At 38.3% G+C, this 22,844-nt stretch overlaps 2 protein-coding genes across 2 annotated transcripts; both read left to right on the forward strand.

Moving 5' to 3' along the window:
- The first annotated feature begins 784 nt into the window (after window positions 1–784).
- LOC108165630 (kazrin-A-like) lies at window positions 785–8,496 on the forward strand. Its single transcript, XM_017305780.1, has 7 exons — window positions 785–1,090; window positions 1,167–1,285; window positions 4,369–4,600; window positions 4,707–4,808; window positions 5,467–5,633; window positions 5,956–6,097; window positions 6,265–8,496. The coding sequence occupies exons 1-7, from the start codon at window positions 980–982 to the stop codon at window positions 6,421–6,423; spliced, it is 1,032 nt and encodes a 343-aa protein (XP_017161269.1). The 5' UTR covers window positions 785–979; the 3' UTR covers window positions 6,424–8,496.
- Window positions 8,497–12,111: 3,615 nt separating this feature from the next.
- On the forward strand, window positions 12,112–22,196 carry tmem51a (transmembrane protein 51a). The gene is made up of 3 exons (XM_008414764.2): window positions 12,112–12,340; window positions 16,674–17,161; window positions 19,499–22,196. Exons 2-3 carry the CDS (start codon window positions 16,725–16,727, stop codon window positions 19,902–19,904), a joined length of 843 nt encoding a protein of 280 aa, XP_008412986.1. The 5' UTR covers window positions 12,112–12,340; window positions 16,674–16,724; the 3' UTR covers window positions 19,905–22,196.
- The last annotated feature ends 648 nt before the right edge of the window (window positions 22,197–22,844 follow it).

Here is a 22,844-nt window from a genome sequence, read left to right on the forward strand (position 1 = left end):
TTTTTTCACTAATAAAATGGATGCTGAATGTGCAGAGAACAACAAGGACAAAGACTCTGCATTGTCCATTATGACTGAGCTGAAAGATGGATGCTTTTATCTTGGGCTCATTAGTTTCCCAGCAGCCTCACTGTTTTAGCCTTGATGGCTGTGGCTAATGTTCTTTCATAGGGCGAGTCAAACAAAATAGGTGTGTTGAAATGCATGGTAATAATTCAAAGATTTGCAAATGTAATACATGAGTCGTGTGGCTATTTTTGCCGCTACTCACTTCCTGTGTATATCAAATACAAGGAAGCAATGCATAATGAACTGTGAGGATGTCGCCACCTGCTGCTCGAGTAAGGGAAACGCTTTCATCAGCGTTTATTTTTTTGCCTCCTGAAAACATAATTTATTGATAAAATGTAAATGTTTGAGCTATCATAATGTTTTTTGGGGTTTTTTTTTTTCGGATAAACGTTGCAAATCTGCAGGGGGATAGCTTTTTATCAATTCAGGGTACCATTGATGTAATATAAGATACATGAGAATACTCCACACATCGCCTAACTGTAGGGTTCCTGCAGGCTTATTTATATGGATGAGTCATGTTATTTTAAAAGCTCAAACAGATGCTCCACTTAATGGACTTTTTAAGTGAGGAGCTTGTTAACAAAAAGCTGCATCCTTGTTTCCAGTATTATAGCTGCCAAGCACATTCTTGTAATGAAAGAAAATGATTTCCCTCCCAACGGGCTTATTTTTTCACATTGAACCTCTTATTGTTGCGTTGCATTAACGCCTTTGCTCTTATCATTGCTCACAAAACCCACTGCCACCCCTGCCTCCACTCAAAAACTTCACCCACATCACCCATCTAAACCTCATCCCCCTCACCCACCCAGACTCAGACAGCCTCTACAGCTCCACCCGCCTCAGCCTGTCAGACGGGTCAGAGGACCAGCTGGATCGCCTCCAGCAAGTGGAGCTGGCCAGGATGACGCCCATGTCTCAGTGGAGGGCCGGCACCGTTCAGGCCTGGCTGGAGGTTGTCATGGCAATGCCTATGTACATCCGCACCTGCTCGGAAAATGTCAAGAGCGGAAAGGTAACGCCAGCTGCGGGTTTCATCTCAAGCTTCCAAGCAGGAGGAGTTGTAACAGGTCCGTTCTAACATTTTCCAGGTCTTACTGGGACTGACGGATGAAGACCTGGAGCTTGGTTTGGGCGTCAACAGTTTAATGCACCGCCGGAAACTTCGCCTGGCCATAGAGGATTACAGAGAGGCTGAGAATGGCAAAGAGTGAGGAAGGGCTAAAAACAGCCTCAATGGAGAAACTGAGCATTATAAGACATGGCAGCGTGTGTATAGAGGGCCATCTGTTGGTCATTTGAAGTAAAAACCAGCCTGTCGTCTCAAAGGCCAAAAAATAGAGTAGAAATTTTCGTTTTGCAGGGTGAGGCAGGTCAGACCCATCTGATATTTCACATAACATTTACTACAATAGTACTGTGGTGATTTATCCGCTATTTCCTGTCACTTTTGAGCTGGTTGAAATATCAGGTATTTAGAGACAGACCTTTAAATAATCGTCAAAGCCTTTTATTTTTAGGTTCACTGAAAGATTCTTTCAGTTTGACATACATTCTTTAGATGTATTCTTCTATAAGGCTTATATGTGGTAGCGCTTTCTTTTTTATGAGGTTTTTTTTTACATTCTAGGTTTAATTTGATCACATGAAAATGTTAGTAATGTATCTGTCTTATGAAAGAAATGCAAGGAGTCACAATGTTTCCAGTTAAAGTTGGTCATAGATTCAGAAAAAAACTTAAATATCCACATCAGGATCAGGTTTCTTTGAGTCCTAAAGGGTAAATAATATTACCGCAAGTAAAAAAGAAGGAAAAAAGACATAAAAACTAAGAAACGGTCAAAGTCGCGCTGTATTGAGGAACAATACAGTGTGCCAAAGCAACATCAAGAGCAGTTCATACAAGATGGGGAGAGTACCAACAGTCATCCAACAATTATTATCAACATTAATAATGTAGAATAAATAAAAATCAACAAATCAAATGCCAGTGATAGTCCTGTCTTGCGCTGCATTAAAAAGAAAAACAAAGGAGTGCTTGTAATACGTCTCATACAAAGAAGTCTGACTGTAGAAGGCAGAAACTGGGACTTGTCATGTAAACAATGAGAGCTGTCAGATATAAGGGCTTTAGTGTTCCTGATTATCTGTTGGACAGGTCTGTAAGACTGCACTGTTCAAGTCCCAGAATTGTATTTATTTCTCTACTTAATGGATTTTTTTTTTTTACCTGAGTTTTTGACCAGACAAGAGAAAATGTCAACACAGATTCAGTAGAAAATGTCAACATAGATTCAGTAAATGGTCTGTAAAAGAAGAGACCATCAGTAACTTATAATATATAAAAGTTATATAAACGTTTTAGAGACAAAACTGTCATTGCTCGCCCTTTTACTGAGTTTTCCCAAAGCGTATGTACAAAGAAGTTAAAAACACATCAGACTAAAATTTAACAGATGAAAATTAAGCAGGTTAACTGCAAGTTCTCTGAATAACTTTTTAACTTATCTAGAATGGTTCTGAGATATTTGTAGTTTTCTTCAGTCTCTACTGTCTATCCTTTAACTTCTATTATCATCATGCTAGTGTTTATGTCAAATTTATTCAGTTTAGTTTGCACAATTAAAATAGACATCAAAGATATTAAGAAATAGTAAAACTATTAACAGTGCAGAAAGAGGCAAAAGCCAACTAGCTTCCACCCAAATTGTATAGAATAAAATAATATATTCATCAGTTGATCATAAATTTATGACCTGTAGTCATATAAAATACATAGAAACACATCTACAAAGTATTAATGGAAATTTAAATAAAATATGTAACAATGAAGAAAATGACAGTCGATGAAGTAGTTTTATTTATGGTATGCAGCATATTTAAACAGTTGACAGAAGTGCCTCACAATTACCTGTAAGATAGAAGATATAGAATAAAACTGTAATGCAATAAATAAAAACAATAAAGGGTTTCTAAGAATTAATTAGCTTCTCTTATGTCAAAGGCCAGGGGAAAAATTCGTTTTTAAAATACATTGTAATGATTCTATCCTGTGAGCAGCACGGACATGTAGAGGTAATGTATTCCACACTCTTGGGCTGCCGCAGCAAATGTTCAATTACCTCAACATTTTAAACATTTTAACCGATCCCAGAACTCTGAGGAGAAACTGGCTGAGTGACTGGAGGACCCTGAAAGGTGTGGATATTGAGAAGATCTAGATTGTGGCTAGACCACTTAAAAAAATTTAAAGTGAGCAATAAAACTGTAAAATCAGTGCAGTGACAAATAGGAATCCAATATAGAGATGTTAAGACTGGAGCTAGTGTTCATGCTGCTTTGTGCCAACTAGAGCTACTTGCAGGCATGATGGAGCTAGCCCGGCATAGAAAGAGCTGCAATCGTCTCAAGAAGTGATAAAAGAATGAGTAATCGTCTCAAGATCCTTAAAAGAGAGATTAGGCTTTTCTTTAACAATGAGCAGTAGTTGGGAAAAAAATTTGACTGCTGTTTGTCAAGCTTAAGATAATTATCCAAAATAAAATAAGAACCCATTTTTAAAAAATCATCTGTACTGGGCGTGATTAGAGTTTAAAAATCAGATTACCTCAGTGTACTTTTTCTGAGATTTTAATTTCAGCCAGACATGTCAGTGCATTACTGCTGCTTAGTTTAAACTGGCAGACAAGCCTGGATGTTCTGCTACTGTGATTACAGTGTTTTTATCTCTTACCCTGGTTGCTGTGTTGGGATTAAAGGTACAGCACTGGCTTTGCTTCTACACAAATTATGAAAGCTTCAGCGTTGATAACGAAATTGTCTGTCCTGCCCACCTGGCTGCTAAAGAGGACTGAGTCCCTAGACTGACAGAGAAGTTCATACCTGTCTTGAAACAGAAAAGAGCTGTTCCTTTAATGCCAACCAGAAAAACATAATCCTTTGGTTAATTGTGTCACAGGCTGCTGATAAGTCCAAACAGACAGAATTCCCACCGTCTGCTGTTAAAAGAATGTCATTGAAAGGGCTGTGTCTGTGCTGTGCCATGATATAAATCTTACCTGAACCTTCTCATAAAACAGCCTTAGTTACAGTGTCAGTCTAGAATAAAATAATCCTTGAGAACCAATTTAACGGTAAGCTCTGCGGTTGTCATTGTAGCAATACTCCAATAAATACGTATACGTGATCCACCCTGTCATTTCTACTTAATAGACTGTATCATCGTTAAATAAATGCTATCTGTGATTTATATATTCCAATTTTCTCCATGAATAACCCTTTGTTTGTCTGTAGGCTGTCGAAGGCCGCAGATTTGGACCACCACTGGGTGGCCAAGGCCTGGTTAAGTGACATGGGATTGCCTCAGTACTCCCAGGCTTTCCACACTCACCTGGTGGATGGGCGGATGCTGAACTCCCTGACCCGCCGTGACCTAGAACGTCACCTCAACATCACCAAGAAGTTCCATCAGGTGAGCCTGTTGCTGGGCATCGAACTGCTGCAGTCGCTCGACTTCAACAAGGAGGTGAGCAAGGAAAAAAGCTTTGGGGACGAATCTGCTTGAATGTGCAGAAAACAAGTGATGGAAGCTATCGACTGGGTAAAATGTGTTTCACGAAATAATGTCCCAGGTGCTGCAGGCTCGCCGGATACAGTGTGAGCACCAGAATGAGGATCCGCTGGTATGGACGTCTCATCGCGTCGTGAAATGGATCAAAGATATTGACCTCAAGGTGAGGCAGCACAAAAAAAGACAGTATTCTCAAGTCTAAATGGTCAGATGAGATGAACAGACAGTTTCTGTAATCAACACTGAAACTTCTGTCACTGGTGTAGGAACAAAACCAGTTCCGCACCTTTAAATCTAACACTGTACCCCAGGCAAGAGACGAGAACACTGTGGTCAACAGCAGCAAATGCAGCTGTTGAATCCAAAAGAATATTACCAAAAAGATGTTGTTTTTTGTTTGGTACATTTCCTGTAAGTTTTCTTTTTCTTCAACAGTCTATGATAGGAGATAATGAGACCATAAAACTGATTGAGGGAAGGAAGCCGTGATGGTAAACACTCAAAGTGGATCTTCCTTGTTGAAGTAAAAATTGTTTCATCATAGGTTTAGATAAACTAGGGTAGTTTTTTTTCATAGTGAGATAAGACGCAGACTGAAAACGGCCTTTGTCACCATACCTTAAATAGCCACGGCACCTGTCAGATCACATCTTCCTTGTTGTTGTTGCTGCTGGACAAGCATTTCCTGTAATTACTGACTACAGTCACAGATAAGGATGTCTGATCTGGCATTGTATGCAGACCTGGAAGTTTATATTTATCCTGAATAATACTGACTTCAGTACCGGCTGTTGTGTTTTGTTTTCTATGTTTATTACCAGGAATACGCTGACAGCCTCCTCAGCAGTGGAGTTCATGGAGCTGTTATGATGCTTGACCCGTCTTTCAACACCGACTCACTGGCGACAGCACTGGGAATTCCCAGCAACAAACACATGGTCCGGCGACATCTTGATGAGGAGATGATGGCACTGATCGGCTCAGCCAGGTTGGGCGCAAATGTTCATGTCCAACATGTGCAGGCCGCAGAAAAATGAACAACTTTAGAGTTACAGAGAACACGACGCATCCTGCATTGACTGGTGATCTAAAAATATCAAGAATATATTAAAACAGTCAAAAAGGAATATTTGTTTAACCAAATATTACCCGTGGGTTGTTTTTTTTCCCACACAGCTGCTATCTAAGAAACATTAATATGACCTCCAATACAAATTTTCTATTCATTTGTAAATGCTTCACAAAGGTGAATTATGCCCTCTCCAAATGCTACTTGTATTAACCTTCTTTCTTTTCCTGCTTCCCTGTAGAGCAAATACACAGCAAAGTTATGATCTTTCAGGTGCGATAACTCCACCATCGCTGCTTCGCCAGAACTCTCTGACCAGACCTCCCAGCTCTAACACCCGACACACAGATGACGAGGGCTCTTTACGAAGGAGGGCTGTGAAGGTGCATATATCTCAGAAACAAAAGAGTTTCTCTCAATTTCAACCTTTGTTGCGTAGCTCACGTCTTTGAGTTAACTGCAGATATTACTGTAGCACCAAATAGAATGTAAATCTACCAAAATGTATGTCTCTGTATGTATTTGCGGTGATGAGGTTTTAATGTTTCAGCCTCCAATAGGGCTCAGCCCGAAAAAGCGGGGTGGGCGAGACGTGAGTTGCCACAGCAGTTTTGGCTCCTTACCACGGGAAGTTCGAGATCACACTCCCTCCAGATCCGAAGGAAGCCCAATCCGAGGATACTCGAGCATCGAGATCACAAACGTGTGATGGCAATAGAACTGAAAATGCAGTGAATACTCTGGACAGATTGCACTTTGAATAAAATATGTTTTTTGTTGTTTTTTTTTTTAAGTTTCTTGATTTCTTGTTTCTTGAAGTAAATTGTGCACAAGCAGCTATTTGCTGGTTTGGACTGTCATTTCTTTTTGCTCTAATGTCAGAGAACTGACAGACTTATTTTTCTATTATGTGTATTAATGTTTCTTGGTGGTTTGTTTATGTTGACTAACACTGACAGTCAAACTGATTATTCTACCCAAAGAATTGACTCTTTGTATTATACAGACTACTTACAGATTAAAAAAAGAAAAAAGTTTACAGTGTTAAATGCTCTTGTTTCGTCCCGTTCTCTCCATTGTGACACCTTCTTAATGTGGTGGACAGTTGAGAAAAATCTAAATAAAATTTGTAAGTTTTTATGTGTTTTTTTTTTTTATTATGTACAATTACACCATTGTGTCTGAAGAAATGTAGCACCTCCTTTGGAGATCTATACTGTGCAGTAAACTTTACAATACCAACAAAAGATGTGTGCTGTAAGAAAATGAAATGGAAGTTTTGAAAATGAAAGGATAAAGATTGCTTGTGATAAAATAAAGATCATAATTCAAATACATCTGGACCAGTGAAAGTAATTTTTCAAATAATACACAAAAAAAATCCGATGTTTCTCAAAGACACAGTGAGATGAAACTACGTTTCCCTTGCAATGTTATTGATGATGTAATATCGTCCTTCAGATGAAAGGAGATTAAGCAGGATGGGACCATCATCTGTTATTGTTTGACAACCAAGAAGCATGAGGAGTTAAAGAAATCAAAACTTTTGCTTTAGCTGAAGCTTTTGAATCTGTTGTCAATGAACAATTAAAAGAGTACTTGACCTTAAACGCTTTTTTTATCTAGGTTTTTATGTGGTATTATATCTTTGAAGATCTTTCACATTGTAGGTCACAACTTAATGATAAAGAGAGTATCTGATAGATGAGCTCCAGAGCAACCTGCAGCTATTTAACACATCCCAGTGTGTAAAATGAGATGGTATTGTTTCCACAATTGTGAACATCTTAGGGAGTGTTACTCAATTGCCAATTCTTGGATCACTGGTTTTTATGATCTATAACGTTACTCAAATTTTCTCCAACACAATTTTTTTAATCTGTATGCTGATGATACATTTGTTTTTCTGGTAGCACACAAGAAGTGGCACTCCTCAAACTCAAAACGACCTTCAGTACTGTTCAAAATTCACTTGGTAAATTATAACCTGCCTTGAATCCAGTCACATTCAATTTTTAAACTCAAGATCAAAGCTGATAAGTTGCTTACCTATGACAATCTTGCTAGATTTTGGGTTTTCTCTTAGGCTAAATATCTTTGCATATTTAGCCTAAGACTGACAGAATTTAGACAGAATATGAGACTTCTGTCTAAATATGAGACAGAAGTCTCATATTTAGACCAAACATTTTGCAATAAATTTTGTTTCTGCAACCTTTCACCCATTTTGTTTTATGGGGAAGTTGTATGCATGCCTACATATTTCCTTTTAGAGACTGTATATGCTGACTCAGTGTATCATGGTACTCTGAGTTTAAAACAAGTCTCAAAGTGCCACTGTTTTGATATGAGAGGGTATATTACTCTCCTCTGTCCACCAGAAGACTACACCAATACTATATCCTAATTCATAAAGCAATTATTAGATTTATAAATCCATACCCGCTCAGGTATATCACCCAAAACACTGCTTATGCTCCCAGAACATCTATCTTTCCAAAGTCCCATTGACCTGGTCTGGAATTAGTCGCAGAATGTCTTAAATTTCCGAGAGCTGGTCTCTCTGAACACTTTTAAGTTTCTGAAGAACCTAGAAAGTACTACATTCTGATTCAGATGCTTTGAAAATTTGATTGTACTCTTTATTGTAAATTTTAATGTGTAAGTTTTTGTGTGTGAAACTGTCCCTGTGCTGCTGTTGTGGCCATGCGTCTCTTGTAATATAGATTATTAATCTCAATGAGGTTAATGTTTTATGGTGAAATAAAGGTGAAATGAAAAATCAGTGTGACTTCTTTCTCTGCGATGCCTGTCCACCAGCCTGCATCCAGTGTTTCCACTGTAACCAACTGTTGTGCTGGCCAATGGGTGGTGGCAGTCTTTGTTATTTCCACTGTTTCTTCAGGTTTTAGCACAGATATGCTGTGAATATCAAAGAACTAACACATTTTTCCTAGAGCAAGAGAGGCCGCTGCAAATTGCATGTACTAACCAAGAAAAGCCCTGCAAGACAAAAGCAATTATTAAACCTAAAATAAGGAGTAAAACAGTGCCATAAAGGACATGCATGGTTCAATGCTAATACTCAGATGTGAAATGAAACCTCCAAACTTTTCCATTTGTACCTCCATTATTGCTCATCTGTCCTGTGGGAGGAGTCATGGTTTATAACTTGTTGTAGTTTAGTATGGTGAAACTTTTTCCTGTTACTCACAGTGACTCCACCTTTATCCCAGACAAGTTGGGTGGATGGCTATCCTCTTGGATACCAGTGGAAAGGAAGGAGGAAGCTCCAACGATGAAGTAGTCAGTGAAGAAGCACAATTCCCGATCAAGCTTTACAACCCTATCAATAAGTTCCCAGCATTTGATGTGAATTAGTTTACGACCTCATAACAGATAGAAACCTAATGAAGATAACGGTTATTTTGCTTAACCGCCTTCTTGTGGATGTGATATGATGATCCACTTGAACATATTTAGTTTTAAGGTAACTAAATGGGAAGCTTCTGCCGTTTAAATCAAGCTCGAATCCAAGTGTAATGTTTTCCTTCCCTGCCAGCAAATGTGATTACGAACTGGCTGTGATGTAGCATCAATCCAGACGAGCAGATTTAATCAGGACCCATCCACAGTGGCTCTACACGTATTGCACCTTCCTCTCTGTGCATGTGCAGCACAACAGAGTGAACCACAGTGATGGCAGTGAGGAAGAAAGCTTCCCCAGAGCCCAGAGTAACAAGGCAGCCTCATTGAATGGAACAATGCAACAACTTGGCAAGTGCTGTAAATGTATTTGCCATTACGCTGCGATAGACCTGGACTGTTCCCCATTCTGGCAGGTTGATGCAGCTGTTGGCACTGGAAAGGTGAAGTGCAAAGTAAAGCGGAGCATATTTTGAAGAAGTCAGCTTGAAAACACAGACGCACATTGAAAACATATAATAAAACATAAATCATGTCATGTGACCGCCCGTTCAAAAAGCGCAATTGAGGCATGACTTTAGGTATGTGGTAAATTTACAAAGAGGAAGTAAAAGCCAAGCAATGATAAAACGAGGTTTACTGGATGTAGACGTACTAAATTATTCTGTGTTGCTGACGTTCGACCTTGTTGATTGTTGTAAAAATGCAAGAAGGAAAAGGTTAATTGCACTTTCCGAGAAATTTAATTGTGAACTTTCCCCAAACTGTTACAAAACTCCGCTGACATTTGAAGATATTGTTGTTGTACTAAGCCTAGTTAACATTTTATTGTCACTACCTGAGAAACATTTTAGTGCCTTTGATAACCTAGTCTGATAGATAACATTATTTGTGATAGGATTGTTGCATCATTCTGTTCAGTAATGTGACAAAGTATGAGAAATTTCACCTCTGCTGTGTAGCACATCTGCTAGACATTGGCTTGAAGATACATACTCTCATTTCTAAGCTGAGATGTAAAATTATTCAGCCAAAGAAAACAGAAAGAAAAAAATAGAAAACCGCCTCACCCAGCTGTTGTTTTTCTGATTATGATGTTCCCAATACTCTCCTTGAACTTTAGCATTTATGGTCACTAAAACCTGTTAGACATGGTCATAAAAAAATAGTAAAACTCAATTTAACTGGCCAAATACTGTATATCATTAGTAGTCAAAGCTTTTAAGGATGAGACCTGAAAAGATTTTGACCTACCAAAAATTGCATGCAAGCAACTCTTTGTGATTGAAATACTGCACTGACTAACTTTGCAATGAAAAATGTGGCTTGATTTATTAAGGAGATTTTTCTTCAGAGACAGATTTTTTTTATAGAGAAAATAATTTTTTTCCCTCTTTTCCAAACCTGAATTCTAAAATTGCATCAAACATATTCCACATTTCTTTTGTCAGTATGTGGTTTTAGTCTCATCACACTATGCTGCGTGGTGCTCTGACAAAAGTCTCTTCAAATTGCACTTAAATCGAATTACTTAGACAAGTACCGATTACCAGCCATCATTTTAACCTAATAACTCTTGTAGGCCTGACCTTTCAGGCTATTCTTAGGCATTTGGAGACAGTATGTCTTTTTTATTATTATTGGTTGTCTCATCATTAACTATCATACACACTGAATATTAAATTTATTTCTCTGACACTCTTCACAGTGACTCTAAAGGGAAATTAGGCTCTGCACCAGATGAAGGAGGAAGTATCAATCAATCAATCAATCAAATTTTATTTGTATAGCACATTTCAGCAGCAAAGCATTTCAAGGTCCTTTACATAATTAAGGAAAAAATAAAAACAGCATGTGACATTGAATAAACAGTGAGAAAGAGATTTTGAAAATAAAATAAAATAAAATAAAAACATACTTTTGTTACGGAATTTAAGCGCCTGTCGTCACCGAACTCCACTGTCCGTTTAACACGGGTATTATCCAGGCCCCGTCGCCTAACAGGACAAGGTCTCCAACCTTGCAGCACAAGGATCCGTCCAGCTGTCACGCGGATTTTTGCACTAGTACTTTGCCATCCTACACGTATTTTTGTGCACTATTTTTTACCTGTTAGTGTCTAGAATTTACAGGGTTTTTCTGTTACTTTTGTTATGGAATTTAAGTATGTCTGTGGGCGAGAGCCAGTTTGGGTGACCAATCCAAACAAGTATTTTTTTACAAATGACTCTTGTTTGTATCATTTATAAAATGATACAAATGACATCAAAGATAGGTCCACATCAACTCTTTTGTTCTTAGACTATATCCAAATGAAAATATGTTCTCTGAAACAATCTTTGTCCCTTTTCACAAATTCCTTAAACCAACGCATCATTTCTATGAATCTTTGCATCTCAAGGGCTTGAATGAGGCACTGTAACTCAGGTACAGAAATACATAAAAAAAAACAAGAGTATCACACGTTTGGAGAAATAACCTCTACTTTGTTTGGGGTTGAATGTTAGATTATGGCTATGGTGAAGCTACGATGGCATTGTTTTCAAGCAGTCAGTGTTGCCAGTACTAGGCCTAGAGAAGGAAAGTGGGAACTGAATGTGTTGCAAAGTTTATACTAATTTTCTTACTACCCATACAAGAACCAGCTAGACCACCCAAGTTGGTTCTAAACCCACGTTTAGCCCAGGCCAGCTCACTACTCATCACCTGACCCGAGCTAAATCCTACGCACATAATGGTTGTCTCATGAGACTTAAAAAAAAAAAAAACTACCACTGATATTGTAAGCTTACTTTAGGAACATAGAAAATACAGTTTTTTCTAAAATATCCTTTCATTTAAAAAAAGAAAGCAATAAAAATAAATGCTGTGGGTGTGGTTTTAACATGTTGTGGGGATGAAAAATGTTGTCATGCAAAAATATTTAGCTCCAAGCTACCTCTGTGAAGTAAGCCAGGAGTGAACGGGTTAATCAAACTGGAAGTGAGCTGCGGCCGAAAGCCCCCTCCTTCCTGCTTCTAAATGCGCCCGGGCCCATCCTTCTCGGAGGAAAGTTCCTTATTCGTAAACGAAAACGGTCTGTTTACAATCAAACTCGTTAGAAATTAAACGTGAGCAGCATAGCGACTTATAGCTTTGTGAAAGAAAGAACGAAGGAAAGAAAGAAAGAAACACAAGGAAGACCGGCAAATGATACAGAGGTGAGTGCGTTCACAGTGTACTCATTCGACGAAGTAGCTACCCGCTTATTAGTTTGTATCGCACAAATGAAAATAAAGGTAATGGTTGCATTTATGATGCATAAAAACCTGTTTAAAGTATCATTACAACCCTATGTTATTGAGGTCGAAACTACTTCCTCGCGTTGTTTAGTGAAGCGGCACTGTTGGTCAACTAGTGTTGGTTTAGTAACAATCAAAGAAACATCCGCTTGACATACTTTTTGGATCATAAAACTGTGTTTACTACGTGTTGGAGACATGAAGCCTTGCTTCGGAATGCAGGTCTCTCAGTTATTTGGCGCAGTCTTGACACATGATACCAGACATTCCTCTTGTGCTCGAGTGTTTTTCCCCCCAGCCTGTCAATATCTTACTGTGCTGTCTTGGTCAAATGTAACAGTCCCAGCTGAGTCCCATAAACTGTCCCATCCTCATACAGATTCCTTTGTAGCTCTGGATTGCACAACATGTCTGTGTTGGTATTTTTCCTCATAAAAAAAGCTGAAAGGTGTATTTGTCCAGCTGTTCGTTATGAGCTTTATCTTGGATCATGCCTTGCATTCTTTAGGCTGGGGATATCCCCTTAATTTAAAGTGGAGTTACACCAACATCCCCCTCGGTTTCAGCAGGCCCAGGCCTGTTTGTAGACAACACTAAATATAAAGTCCAACTTTCTTTGTTTATCAAAAGATGGCCCAAAAATACATGATGATTCTTAAGATACACGCTGATTAATTTCATACTGTTTCAAATAGAGGTAGGTGTTGTGGCAAAAAATGGAAAAACAAATCTAGGTGGAACCTTTTCAACTTTTTATTATGTTGCAGGGTTTCCCCCAGTGTATTATAGGCCTGGCGGCCCGTCATGCTTTACTAGCGCCACCGCCAGGCTAAAGCTTTCTTGATTTTTCTTTTTTTGTTGTTTTAGAAAAAAAAAAAAAAATCGCTTTTTTTTTTTTTTTAACCGGATTGCGAACGTTTCTGTCACTCAGCGTTTCACTACCGGAGCAGATTTATTCCTAAAAGATATGGTTATAGAAGATGTATAGTTTATGCATTTAAAGCCGGCAGCGCGCGAAGCTGGATTAAGTTTACCTCAGGGCGGATCGCGCGCGCCTCCTTTCACTCGAAATGGGGACAGGCTGAACTGTATGGACATTTACATCAGCTCCCTGTGAGGAATTGTGATCACTTATGAGGACCTATTGATTAAGTTAAAGAGTTTAAACCCACCGCGTTAGCTCTGGTTGCGCAGCTTTACGTGAGCCGCAGGAATAACTTGTAGTCGAGCTTTCAGTGGTGTTTTGAGTGAGCGGTGAGAATGATTTATATTTGTGAACGAAACATTAAACAGCGTTTACATCTCAACACGCTGCCCAACGTTTGGCCCCGTCTTCCCTGTAAAGTTTAGGTCTGTGTTCGCGGTTAGCCTGTGCGTTAGTGGTTAGCGACCCAGCGCTAACCTCATCGTGCAGGTTTAACCCGGTGAGGAGCTTTCGCGCTCTCCTAGCGGTCACGCATCACGCTGATTTTATATTATTATATTATTATTGCCAGTATTATTTTTCCGGTTACATTAAGCACCAAACCGTATCAAATGCTTTGTCCACTTAGTCAGACAGAGTTAATGCGCGCGGCCACCGCACATCTGAAAAACTCGTCCAGAAACGCGACCAACCAAAATAGTTTCTGTGTCCCCCTTGTTAAAAACTCAGCAGACAAGAAATGGAAGAGTTACTAAAGCGACATTAGCAGCATTGAATAGATGTTGGTCATCTCTGCGCAGTGCAGCGGGTTTAACACATAATACAGGGTCGGAGCAGAATTTGTTTTAGGGGCTTCTGTTGTTGCTAAAAACATCAGCTTCTGTGTTAGATTCAGTAAAATCTAGGACCTGGGGAGTAGTTTAACTGGCAAACCTAAAAAGCAATACATTATAATTGCAGTTTACCAATTTATATTTGTGAACAAACGGAGCTGAAACTCAAAAGATTAAACTCACAGCATCAGATGGTTGCTATGGTAACAAACCTATCTGACTATGAGTATTGCTCTTTGAACTTTTACAAAGTAAACTTGGGAGCTCCTTAAAATCTTACGTATAAATGTTAAATGTAAAATCTTTTGATTTAGGTATGCAGACCTGTAAAAGCTACAGCGAGGAAACATTAATCAGAGAAGCAGCCAGGATACCCACAATAACTCAGGAGGCAATTCAGATGTTTGAATCTATTTATAACACGTTAGTCAATTAAAGTTTGCCTCATTCCATGTAGGTCACACAGCAAATATGTGGAAATTGGTGTTCGTGTCAGATGACGGAGACAGAAATAAAAGTTGGCCCACATACAAAATGTTATTTGCAATGTAGTACAGAAAAATCACCATCAATACTGAGTTCCACAACGTCAAGGCTGATGGCAAGTCGGAAGGAAAAGCATGGGCTAAAAATCAAAGTGTCAACATGTACAAAAAAGTTGTAGTCATTTGAAGTAGGGACGTCCTGATTATTTCTCTTTCTTTCTCTCTTTGCCTCCAAGTCCTTTTATTTTGCGTATCAGTCAATACCAAGTCCCGATCCGATATGTCATGTGTTACTTGCATAGTTGTTAATGTGTCATTCAGGCAAGAGTATCAACACTGGCAAGGTCAAAGTGATTAAAAAAAAACATTTAAAACTACAAATTTATTAAATAATTTAATACATTTAATTTAGTAATGTAAATACTTTTCTTGAACCTACACTAAGTAAATATATATTTTTTATATCAAATTCAATGGAAAGATGGTTAATCAGAGGCACACACAGTGGAGAAGATGAATCAGTGAGTGAGGCCGTGTGAATGAAATGCAGGGATTTATTTTGTTGTGACAGTTTGGGTTTAAAAAAAAAAACATTAGGCAACATGAAAAACTATACTTGCATAATGTTTACTGTAATCGAGATCGGGATCACTGGCAGCTTTGCACATGCCTGATTCCTTTGCAATGTGGGAATGGAGCGGGTCTCCTCTCTGCTCCACTGCAGCCTGCTGCGTGACGAGCCTGCTGTTAGTCAGACTGACCGCCTGCAACTGCTTCTGAAGCGGGAGAGACTCACAGCAGCTCTCCCTGTAACTGCAGTACTATCGGTGCCTTTCCGTTTTGTCCAATGAACCAAAGGAAGTTGCTATAGAGGTCTGAAAAGTCTTTAAATACACCGACGCCACCACTAAATTGGCAACAATGCTTCCATTTCAAGCTGATTACATGTTTTGCTAGCTTTACGGCTGTCACCGTGCTGAAAAGTGTTATGCATGTGTCGTGCCGAGACATTAAAGTACCATCACATAACTGTGGATGCTCTTATCATTGCCATTTGGTTTTAGAATAAATATACATATCTGATCCCTGGTCATGATATGACACTCGATTCCAGTTGAGTCTTAAAACTACGTGGTTGGGCCCGATTTCCAATCATGCTATCAGATCAAGACAGTCTTGGTTTGATACTTTTGTAAGAATCTGTAATTCTTTTTTTTCTTTTTATTAAAATCATATTCAAGATTTGGTTAGAGCATTTAATGCAATAGATATTTATTAACAGACATTAGGTTAATATCGCCCACCCCCTCAATTCCAGGTAAATGACGTCTTCATGTAACAAGGTTTTTTTTTTTTATTTAATAGAAATGATTAGCTATGTGATCGTTACCATGTTCATCAAATGTAGCCAAGTACACACATCTGACATGCTTACTGCATTTCAGAGAACCATTCTACTCGGTATAAATGCTTCCAGTAATCCAACCTCATAAATTCTCAATTTACAGTTATCAGCCACTAGTTTTGATTTAGTGGCTGATAAGCACTCTGTAAACCTGTGGAGTACACGACTACGTAATGTGTCTTGAGGCGTTAGGTTTACAGCGGCCTCTACCCGTTTTATTAGCATTGGTAGCTCTAACTGTGGCACAGGTGACTTTGAAAGGTGAGGCTGCTGTAAATATTTTACCATGCAGCGCGCCTATGACTCAGGGAAAGGCTTGGATTTATTTTACTACAGTGAATTTTATGTTCCTTCAGTTCTCTGAAAAACTGGACCTTGAAACCTTTTTAAGCAGTAGAGGCGTTTGAGCTGAGACTATAGAGAGCAGTCTAACTTCTGTCGCCACCTGAGAGACACAAGCATTAGGCGTTCTCATCACTGTAAGCCTTTCTTAAAGGGAAAAAAGAGCATTTTTTTATATGCATGTATATTCCTTTTTCTTTTTTTCTTTTTTTTATTAGACTTCCCAGTTTGTTCTCCTGCTAACCTGCGTTTCTATCCACAGTGTTTGACTTCACTGGACCTGATCTGACTGAAGTATTGACATTTAAACAAAATGCGATCCACAGTGGACGGCCCCCCTGGAGTAGTAGTGACGACCGTCAGCAGCAGCAGCGGCAACAACAATAACAACAACAACAACAACACTAACCAGATGAGCAACAGGGAAAACAATGGAAATTCAGGCTCACAGTATGCTCTGTGTGCTTTGGGAGTCGGCCTCGTCGCCCTCGGAGTAGTGATGATTGTGTGGAGCGTGGTGCCCGCGAACACTGGTTTTAATAACAGCAGCAGCGGTTCGGGGGGGAATGATGGAATCGATGGCAAGAGAAATAAAGCGTCCTCTGTTTCCTTTGTGCTGACTGGCTGCGGGGTGGCTATGCTGCTGCTGTCTCTGTGTCTGGGGATGAGGAACAAACAGCGGGAGCGGCTGAGACGCCAGGAGGTCCAAAACCAGAGAGAAGCGGCGAGGGAGCAGGAGGAGAGAGAAACGTGAGTTTACTCTGCTTGTGGCTTGACCTCATTTTGTTGCTTTTAGGTTGACAAACACCGAATGTTACACTGAAGTCTGTTTAGAGAACAGAAAGTCTTCTTATGAGAAAGATTCTCAGAATTTTTCTTTTTTTTTTTTTTCTCAAGATTTTACTTAATAGCTGACTTGCTAAAGTTTATGGAGAGAGGTTGTGGATATTATAAAATGATAAAGAATGAAAATTGTTGAGAAAATGTAGGTTAATTATAACCAGTATCATTTTCAACTTTGATACTGGTTATAATCACAATTAAATATTTTATTGATATTGTACAGCCTTAGTAGATGAATGATTCATGACAGTGAAAACAAACGTCTTGTATGATAATTTGAGTTATATTGCTTTATGATCAAAGATTGTATTTATATTAATTCTGTTCAAAAGTTAAACTCATTATGTAGTCATATTCATGACAAACATAATTTATTTATTTATATGATTATTATGACAAAAATGTTGTGCTTTGGCTTGACTAAGGCTGCTCACTCCTTACCCAATGAAAAGCGACTGTCTAGCAGATAGTCACTGACACCCTCCATAAGGAGGGTTAGTCATGAAATGTTAACACTAAAGATGCCAGCTTTTCAGAACTCTGTAAGCAAACATATTCATTAAAAGTTTAAGTGGAAGGAAAAAGGAAAGTGTGGTTGAAAAAAAGGGATAACCACAGGATTGTGACGCTAAGCCCACTGCTGCACCAGAGGTGTCTTACCTGAGCTGATTGAGAACAGGACTGGTGTGTTTGTTATAAGAAAAGTTTGGTTTTAAGACTCCCAGCAAGTCATTGCATGAGTTAAAAATGTTTTGGTAATTCCTGTGTGTTTCTACTCCATGATATTTTTACTCAAGTGTTTTTATCCCATTAAAATTTCATGACAGCCTTCTGTCATTACTTGAAAAGATGCATTTGGAAATATTTACGTCTCTGATATCAGTGAAGTTTCAGGAAGCTAATGCTCAGCTTTAATTTATGAGTCTGCTGAATCTGATTACGTGGCATTATAACAAATTAGAACATGGTGGATTGTGGGAAAGACGATTCAACCAGAAACTTGTCATAAACGACGCCATTTTCCCTCTATCAATTTGTAACTTTTTACGTTTGGTTTAGGTGAGTTTGTATTTTGTCAAAAATACCTGAATTCAGAATTTGAGAAAATACTTACAAATAGTTACACAATGGTTTAAAAATGAGTATAAAAGTAGTGATTTATACTACTTTTGTACTCAAAAGTACAAAAGTATTTAATACTACTTTTGTACCCAAAAGTAGTATTAAATAACTACTTTTAGTTAAACTGGAAATTATTCATACCTTCTGCAAATTTCAATTTGAATAATTTTCATTCAGTTTATTTGTGACAAGAAATGACATTTTTTAAAAGATAATAATAAAACACTACACAAGGAGTAAAAATAAAAGAAATATAAATATATGCCATGTCAAAAAATGATTTATCCCCTTCTCAGTAATTCATGAAAAAAATCTGTGTTATTACAGTAATCTAACTCATAATTACTGTCAAACTTTTTTTGTGTGTTTCCACTAGTTTATATGTGCTGATGAACACAAAGTATTTTGGGTTGGAATATATACAGACTGTCGTATGAGGGGCCGTTTAGGACAAAATCTATGTTTTGTCTCTCACACGCTAAAAACAACCTCACGCACACTCAAAAAAACTCACGCACAAAAGTTTGTGCCTCATCTGTACAGACTAGTGATTTTGAGTCAATAGGTCACATGATCTGGAAGCTATTGAAGAAAAACACTTAATTTTGACCAAAAAAAATCCTAAAAAATGGCTAAAAATGGTAAACAAATGTTTGTGCCTCATCTATACAGACTTGTAGAACAATTTCTAAGTGATTCTGAGTCAATACTTCGCATGACCTGGAAGCTATTGAAGAAAACATTATATTATTTAGTATTAAAATTATTGAAAATATTGTATATGACTTTAAAGTTTAATAGATGATATTGTGTCTCATGTAAAAGCATGAATTAACACTTATAATTAGTTAGTAGGTTACAATTCAAGGTATTTATTAACATTTCTTTGACAGGAAGGTTTGGTTCGGTAATTTGTTGACCTAACCTTTGGCTCCTTCCACAGATTTTCTTACTTGTTGTCAGAAGAACCATAATAAATCAACCTACATCTGCCAGGGATATGAATAGTTCTTGGTTTAACTGCATATAAAAAATTGGGTTGGAAATTTGACAAACAGGTGATTTTTTTTTTTCCAGAGCTGTTTGTGGTTCACTTTAATTTATGTATTTTTATCTCTGCAGGGCTGAGGAGCAGGCCCAGCGCTACGCAGTACCAAGCTACGAGGAGGCGGTAAGCAGCGGGCAGTACCCTGTCCGTCAGAGCAACCTTCGTCCAAGCGTCTCCCAGCTGCCGTCCTACGACGACCTCGTCCAGGTCGACGGCATCCAGTATGAAAACGAGGTCGCCGACGTCAACTCCACCATTCCACAACCTGCCCCGGCTTGTAGCTCTCCCAGCGCTACTATTTCTACATCAACCCATAGACCGGGGAAAAACAACCGCAGTTTCCTCCCCATCAAAATCCGAAGGATTAAGTCGGAAAAGCTTCCCATGAAAAACACGGGGAGCTCTCAGCCGGCAGCTGGAATCAGTATTGAACCACTCACCCCTCCGCCACAATATGAAGATAAGGTGCCTCCACTTTAAAGTCAAGCTGCTGTTTAAAGCTATTGACTGAAGTTCCTAGTATCTTCCATGGCCAACCTTTGTGGATATGGATGTGCTTTGTTCAGCCATGAACTGAGCCATGGCTTCTTGCTTTCAGCAGAAGACTGTTATATTTTCATATTTGTCGTCGTGGCTCCTGACTGTAAAGTGCTGGTTTTTTTTACGGACCTTACTTTATCACTCCGTTAAGTGACAAAGTTTTGTCTAACTGTGGCATATCAGATTTCAGCTTTAGAAACCACCTTGACTTTGTACTGATTTTACAGGTGAGTCGATGGTTGTATAGTGGAGCTCATGAGATATTAGAGAGAGGAACTTTTTAGGATTTTTCTATAAAAAATGGATCCATGCACTCATTTTGTGAGGTATTTTATGCCACTTTTAAGGACCCATTTATTGCTGTCGGTACTAAACCAAACATGGACCCTAACATTGCTGAAGCCGTGCTATCATGTTACCTGGAAGCCTTTGAAGATGTCAACAAAAGTAGTAAGTCATACCTTTAGAGTTTTCTCTAAAAGGGGAAAAAAAACACATTTTGATGACCATAAGCATTTGATTCTTGATAAGAGTCCAGATTTGACATTCTCTGAAACTCTGGCTGAAATTGTACCAGCTTATAACTTAGTTTTTCCCTTGATGGAAATGAATTTGCTCGCTTTGGAACTACCACTCTTTAAATAGTCCTTACAGGGTCTTGGCACTTTGGTTAAAGATGAGTAAAACGCTATAAATTATTATTTTTTTTTACTGTGGTAATATAATCTCACAATAAATTCAAATTACTCTGGTTCTCTAACTGTGATCCTTAGGAATTTCTTTTAACTTTATTACCATTCCCTTCACTTTGCTTGGTGGCAAGACAAACTTGGGTTTATGACAAGACCGACGTATCACAATTCCAGATATGTACACAGTTTTTATAACTGCTTGGACAGCAGTCATGAGCAAGTTTAGGGGAGGTAGCAGTTTCTTAGTTTATGCAGATCAAAGTATTTCTGTTGTACTTGAAAGGCCAGTTTTTCGGTCTTCCCTACGTCGAAGAATGGATGAGAAAACTGGACCTTTGTGTCAAACATTACCTATTGATCAATCCTAGACAATGAACAACTGTGATAAGTAATGTTGGGTATTAAAAGTGCTTCAGCTACATTTATTTGATGGAATGTTTTTAGGAATTTCGAAACAATAATTTCCAGATTGAATCAGTATACTGAAAATAATGACTGGATTTTTTTTTTTTTTTTGACGCCGATAAAACAATTTATATACATCTCTATACCAGGGGTGCCAGAGTCTCTGGACTCATATGTTTACATGTGTAATAAATAGATAAGGCAGAAGAAAGTAGGCGTTGGGCACTTTGGTGCAATTTAAGTTTCATTCACGAGTAAAGTGAGTCTTTTATGAAAACAGAAGTTGCGAGGGACCATTGATGTCTGAAACCTATTTGTACTCCCAGCTTGTGTAGTAACTTTGGTCACGGTGGTAAAGTCGTGTTTGGTAACCAGTTAACAGACGTCACTTTAAAGGAGGAAATGAGTTCTCCGGGAAACTTCGATTTTCTTACAAATCTGGTAAGATCTGACTTTGAACGCATCAATGAATACCCTCCAGCTGTACGCACCGAAAGCATCTTTACTCCAAGAATTGACTTTCAAGCCTTTTCTTAAGAAATCGCGTGACTCCGTTGTTGTTTCAGAACAGTGCTGCTTCTGCTCTTGCACACAGCGTAATACTGAGAGATTTATAGCCGGGAAGATGTTTGGCAGGAATTTGGTGAATAGTTGAAAGCCTGCGCTCAGTAGCCATGGCGAGATGTGAAAGCATGCAGTATAGTCTCTCCTTCTCAGGGCTTGTTTTTTTTCTTTTTTTTTTTTCTTCAACTTACAAACAGACTCTTTTGAGCGTGCAGCTGCAACACAATAACAGCAGCTGCTCACTGGCTTGCTGATCATCATTCCTTCAACCACAACTTGACCTGCAGGACTGTTTTCATTCTGAAAGTATGCAGGGAAAGAGACAGAAATAAAAATGATGGCTCTAGGCCCTCTTTCTTTTTCAGGGATATAACTTGTGTTACAGCAGTAAGTATGCCGACCTGTCACTGCGCGCTCCTTTCATTTCTTTTTTTTTTTATGGTAGAAATAAGCAGCGGATGCCAAAGTGATTCCTGAGTTATTTAAGTCAATGTTACTCATTTTGTGAAATTGCACACTTTAGCTTTTTCTCCTTTTGTTTTGCAGAAGAAAGAGCCCTTTACATTAGTGTTTCACAGTTGTTTATTTTTTTAAGGCTGAAACTCTTCTCATTAACTGGACCTCAGCAATGTACTTGTTTTTTTGTTTTGTTTTTGTCGCAAAAAATCAGTTTATCAAAAAGATTAATTTTATACACTAGTTGTCAAATTGTTTTACATTAATTGTAAGTATTTGGTTGTATGAGTCTCTTTTGTACAATAATGAGTATGTTGTCATTGTCATTTAATGTTGTCTTTTTATGACTACAGTTTATATATTTTATATGTGCAGTGAAAAAAAAACAAATCTTGTGTTTATACAAATGTATTTTTTCCCAGAAGTTTGAAAAGTCATTTATCTCATGAATATTTATAATAAATAAAGAGGAAGCATTTGTTTAATATCTGGGACTGTCCCGGTGTATTTTATTGATGTTTTTTCCACAAAATTATGCAGTAATCTCCTTTTATAAACGGTGGAGAAGTCAAATATAGCCACAAACGTGACCTGGTTTGGTGGTCATTTCTTGTACATTTAGAACATTACTATTTTTAATATTAACCTTCTCCTTACCAACTGGGTAACTTCTGAAAGCACCAGATTCTACTCAGAGGTAAGTGAATAAAGATGAGTGAAAAAAAAAAAAAAAAGAAAGCATAACAAGCTTTTTACATTTCCG

This window comes from Poecilia reticulata, linkage group LG7 (assembly GCF_000633615.1).
Source record: "Poecilia reticulata strain Guanapo linkage group LG7, Guppy_female_1.0+MT, whole genome shotgun sequence".
Taxonomy (NCBI): Eukaryota; Metazoa; Chordata; class Actinopteri; order Cyprinodontiformes; family Poeciliidae; genus Poecilia; species Poecilia reticulata.

Coding starts and splice junctions, on each gene's coding strand:
- tmem51a (XM_008414764.2), top strand. CDS start 16,725: ATGCGATCCACAGTGGACGGCCCCCCTGGAGTAGTAGTGACGACCGTC. Junction 17,162..19,498: donor GAGCAGGAGGAGAGAGAAAC/GTGAGTTTACTC, acceptor TTATCTCTGCAG/GGCTGAGGAGCAGGCCCAGC.
- LOC108165630 (XM_017305780.1), top strand. CDS start 980: ATGACGCCCATGTCTCAGTGGAGGGCCGGCACCGTTCAGGCCTGGCTG. Junction 4,809..5,466: donor TCAAAGATATTGACCTCAAG/GTGAGGCAGCAC, acceptor GTTTATTACCAG/GAATACGCTGACAGCCTCCT. Junction 5,634..5,955: donor GCACTGATCGGCTCAGCCAG/GTTGGGCGCAAA, acceptor GCTTCCCTGTAG/AGCAAATACACAGCAAAGTT.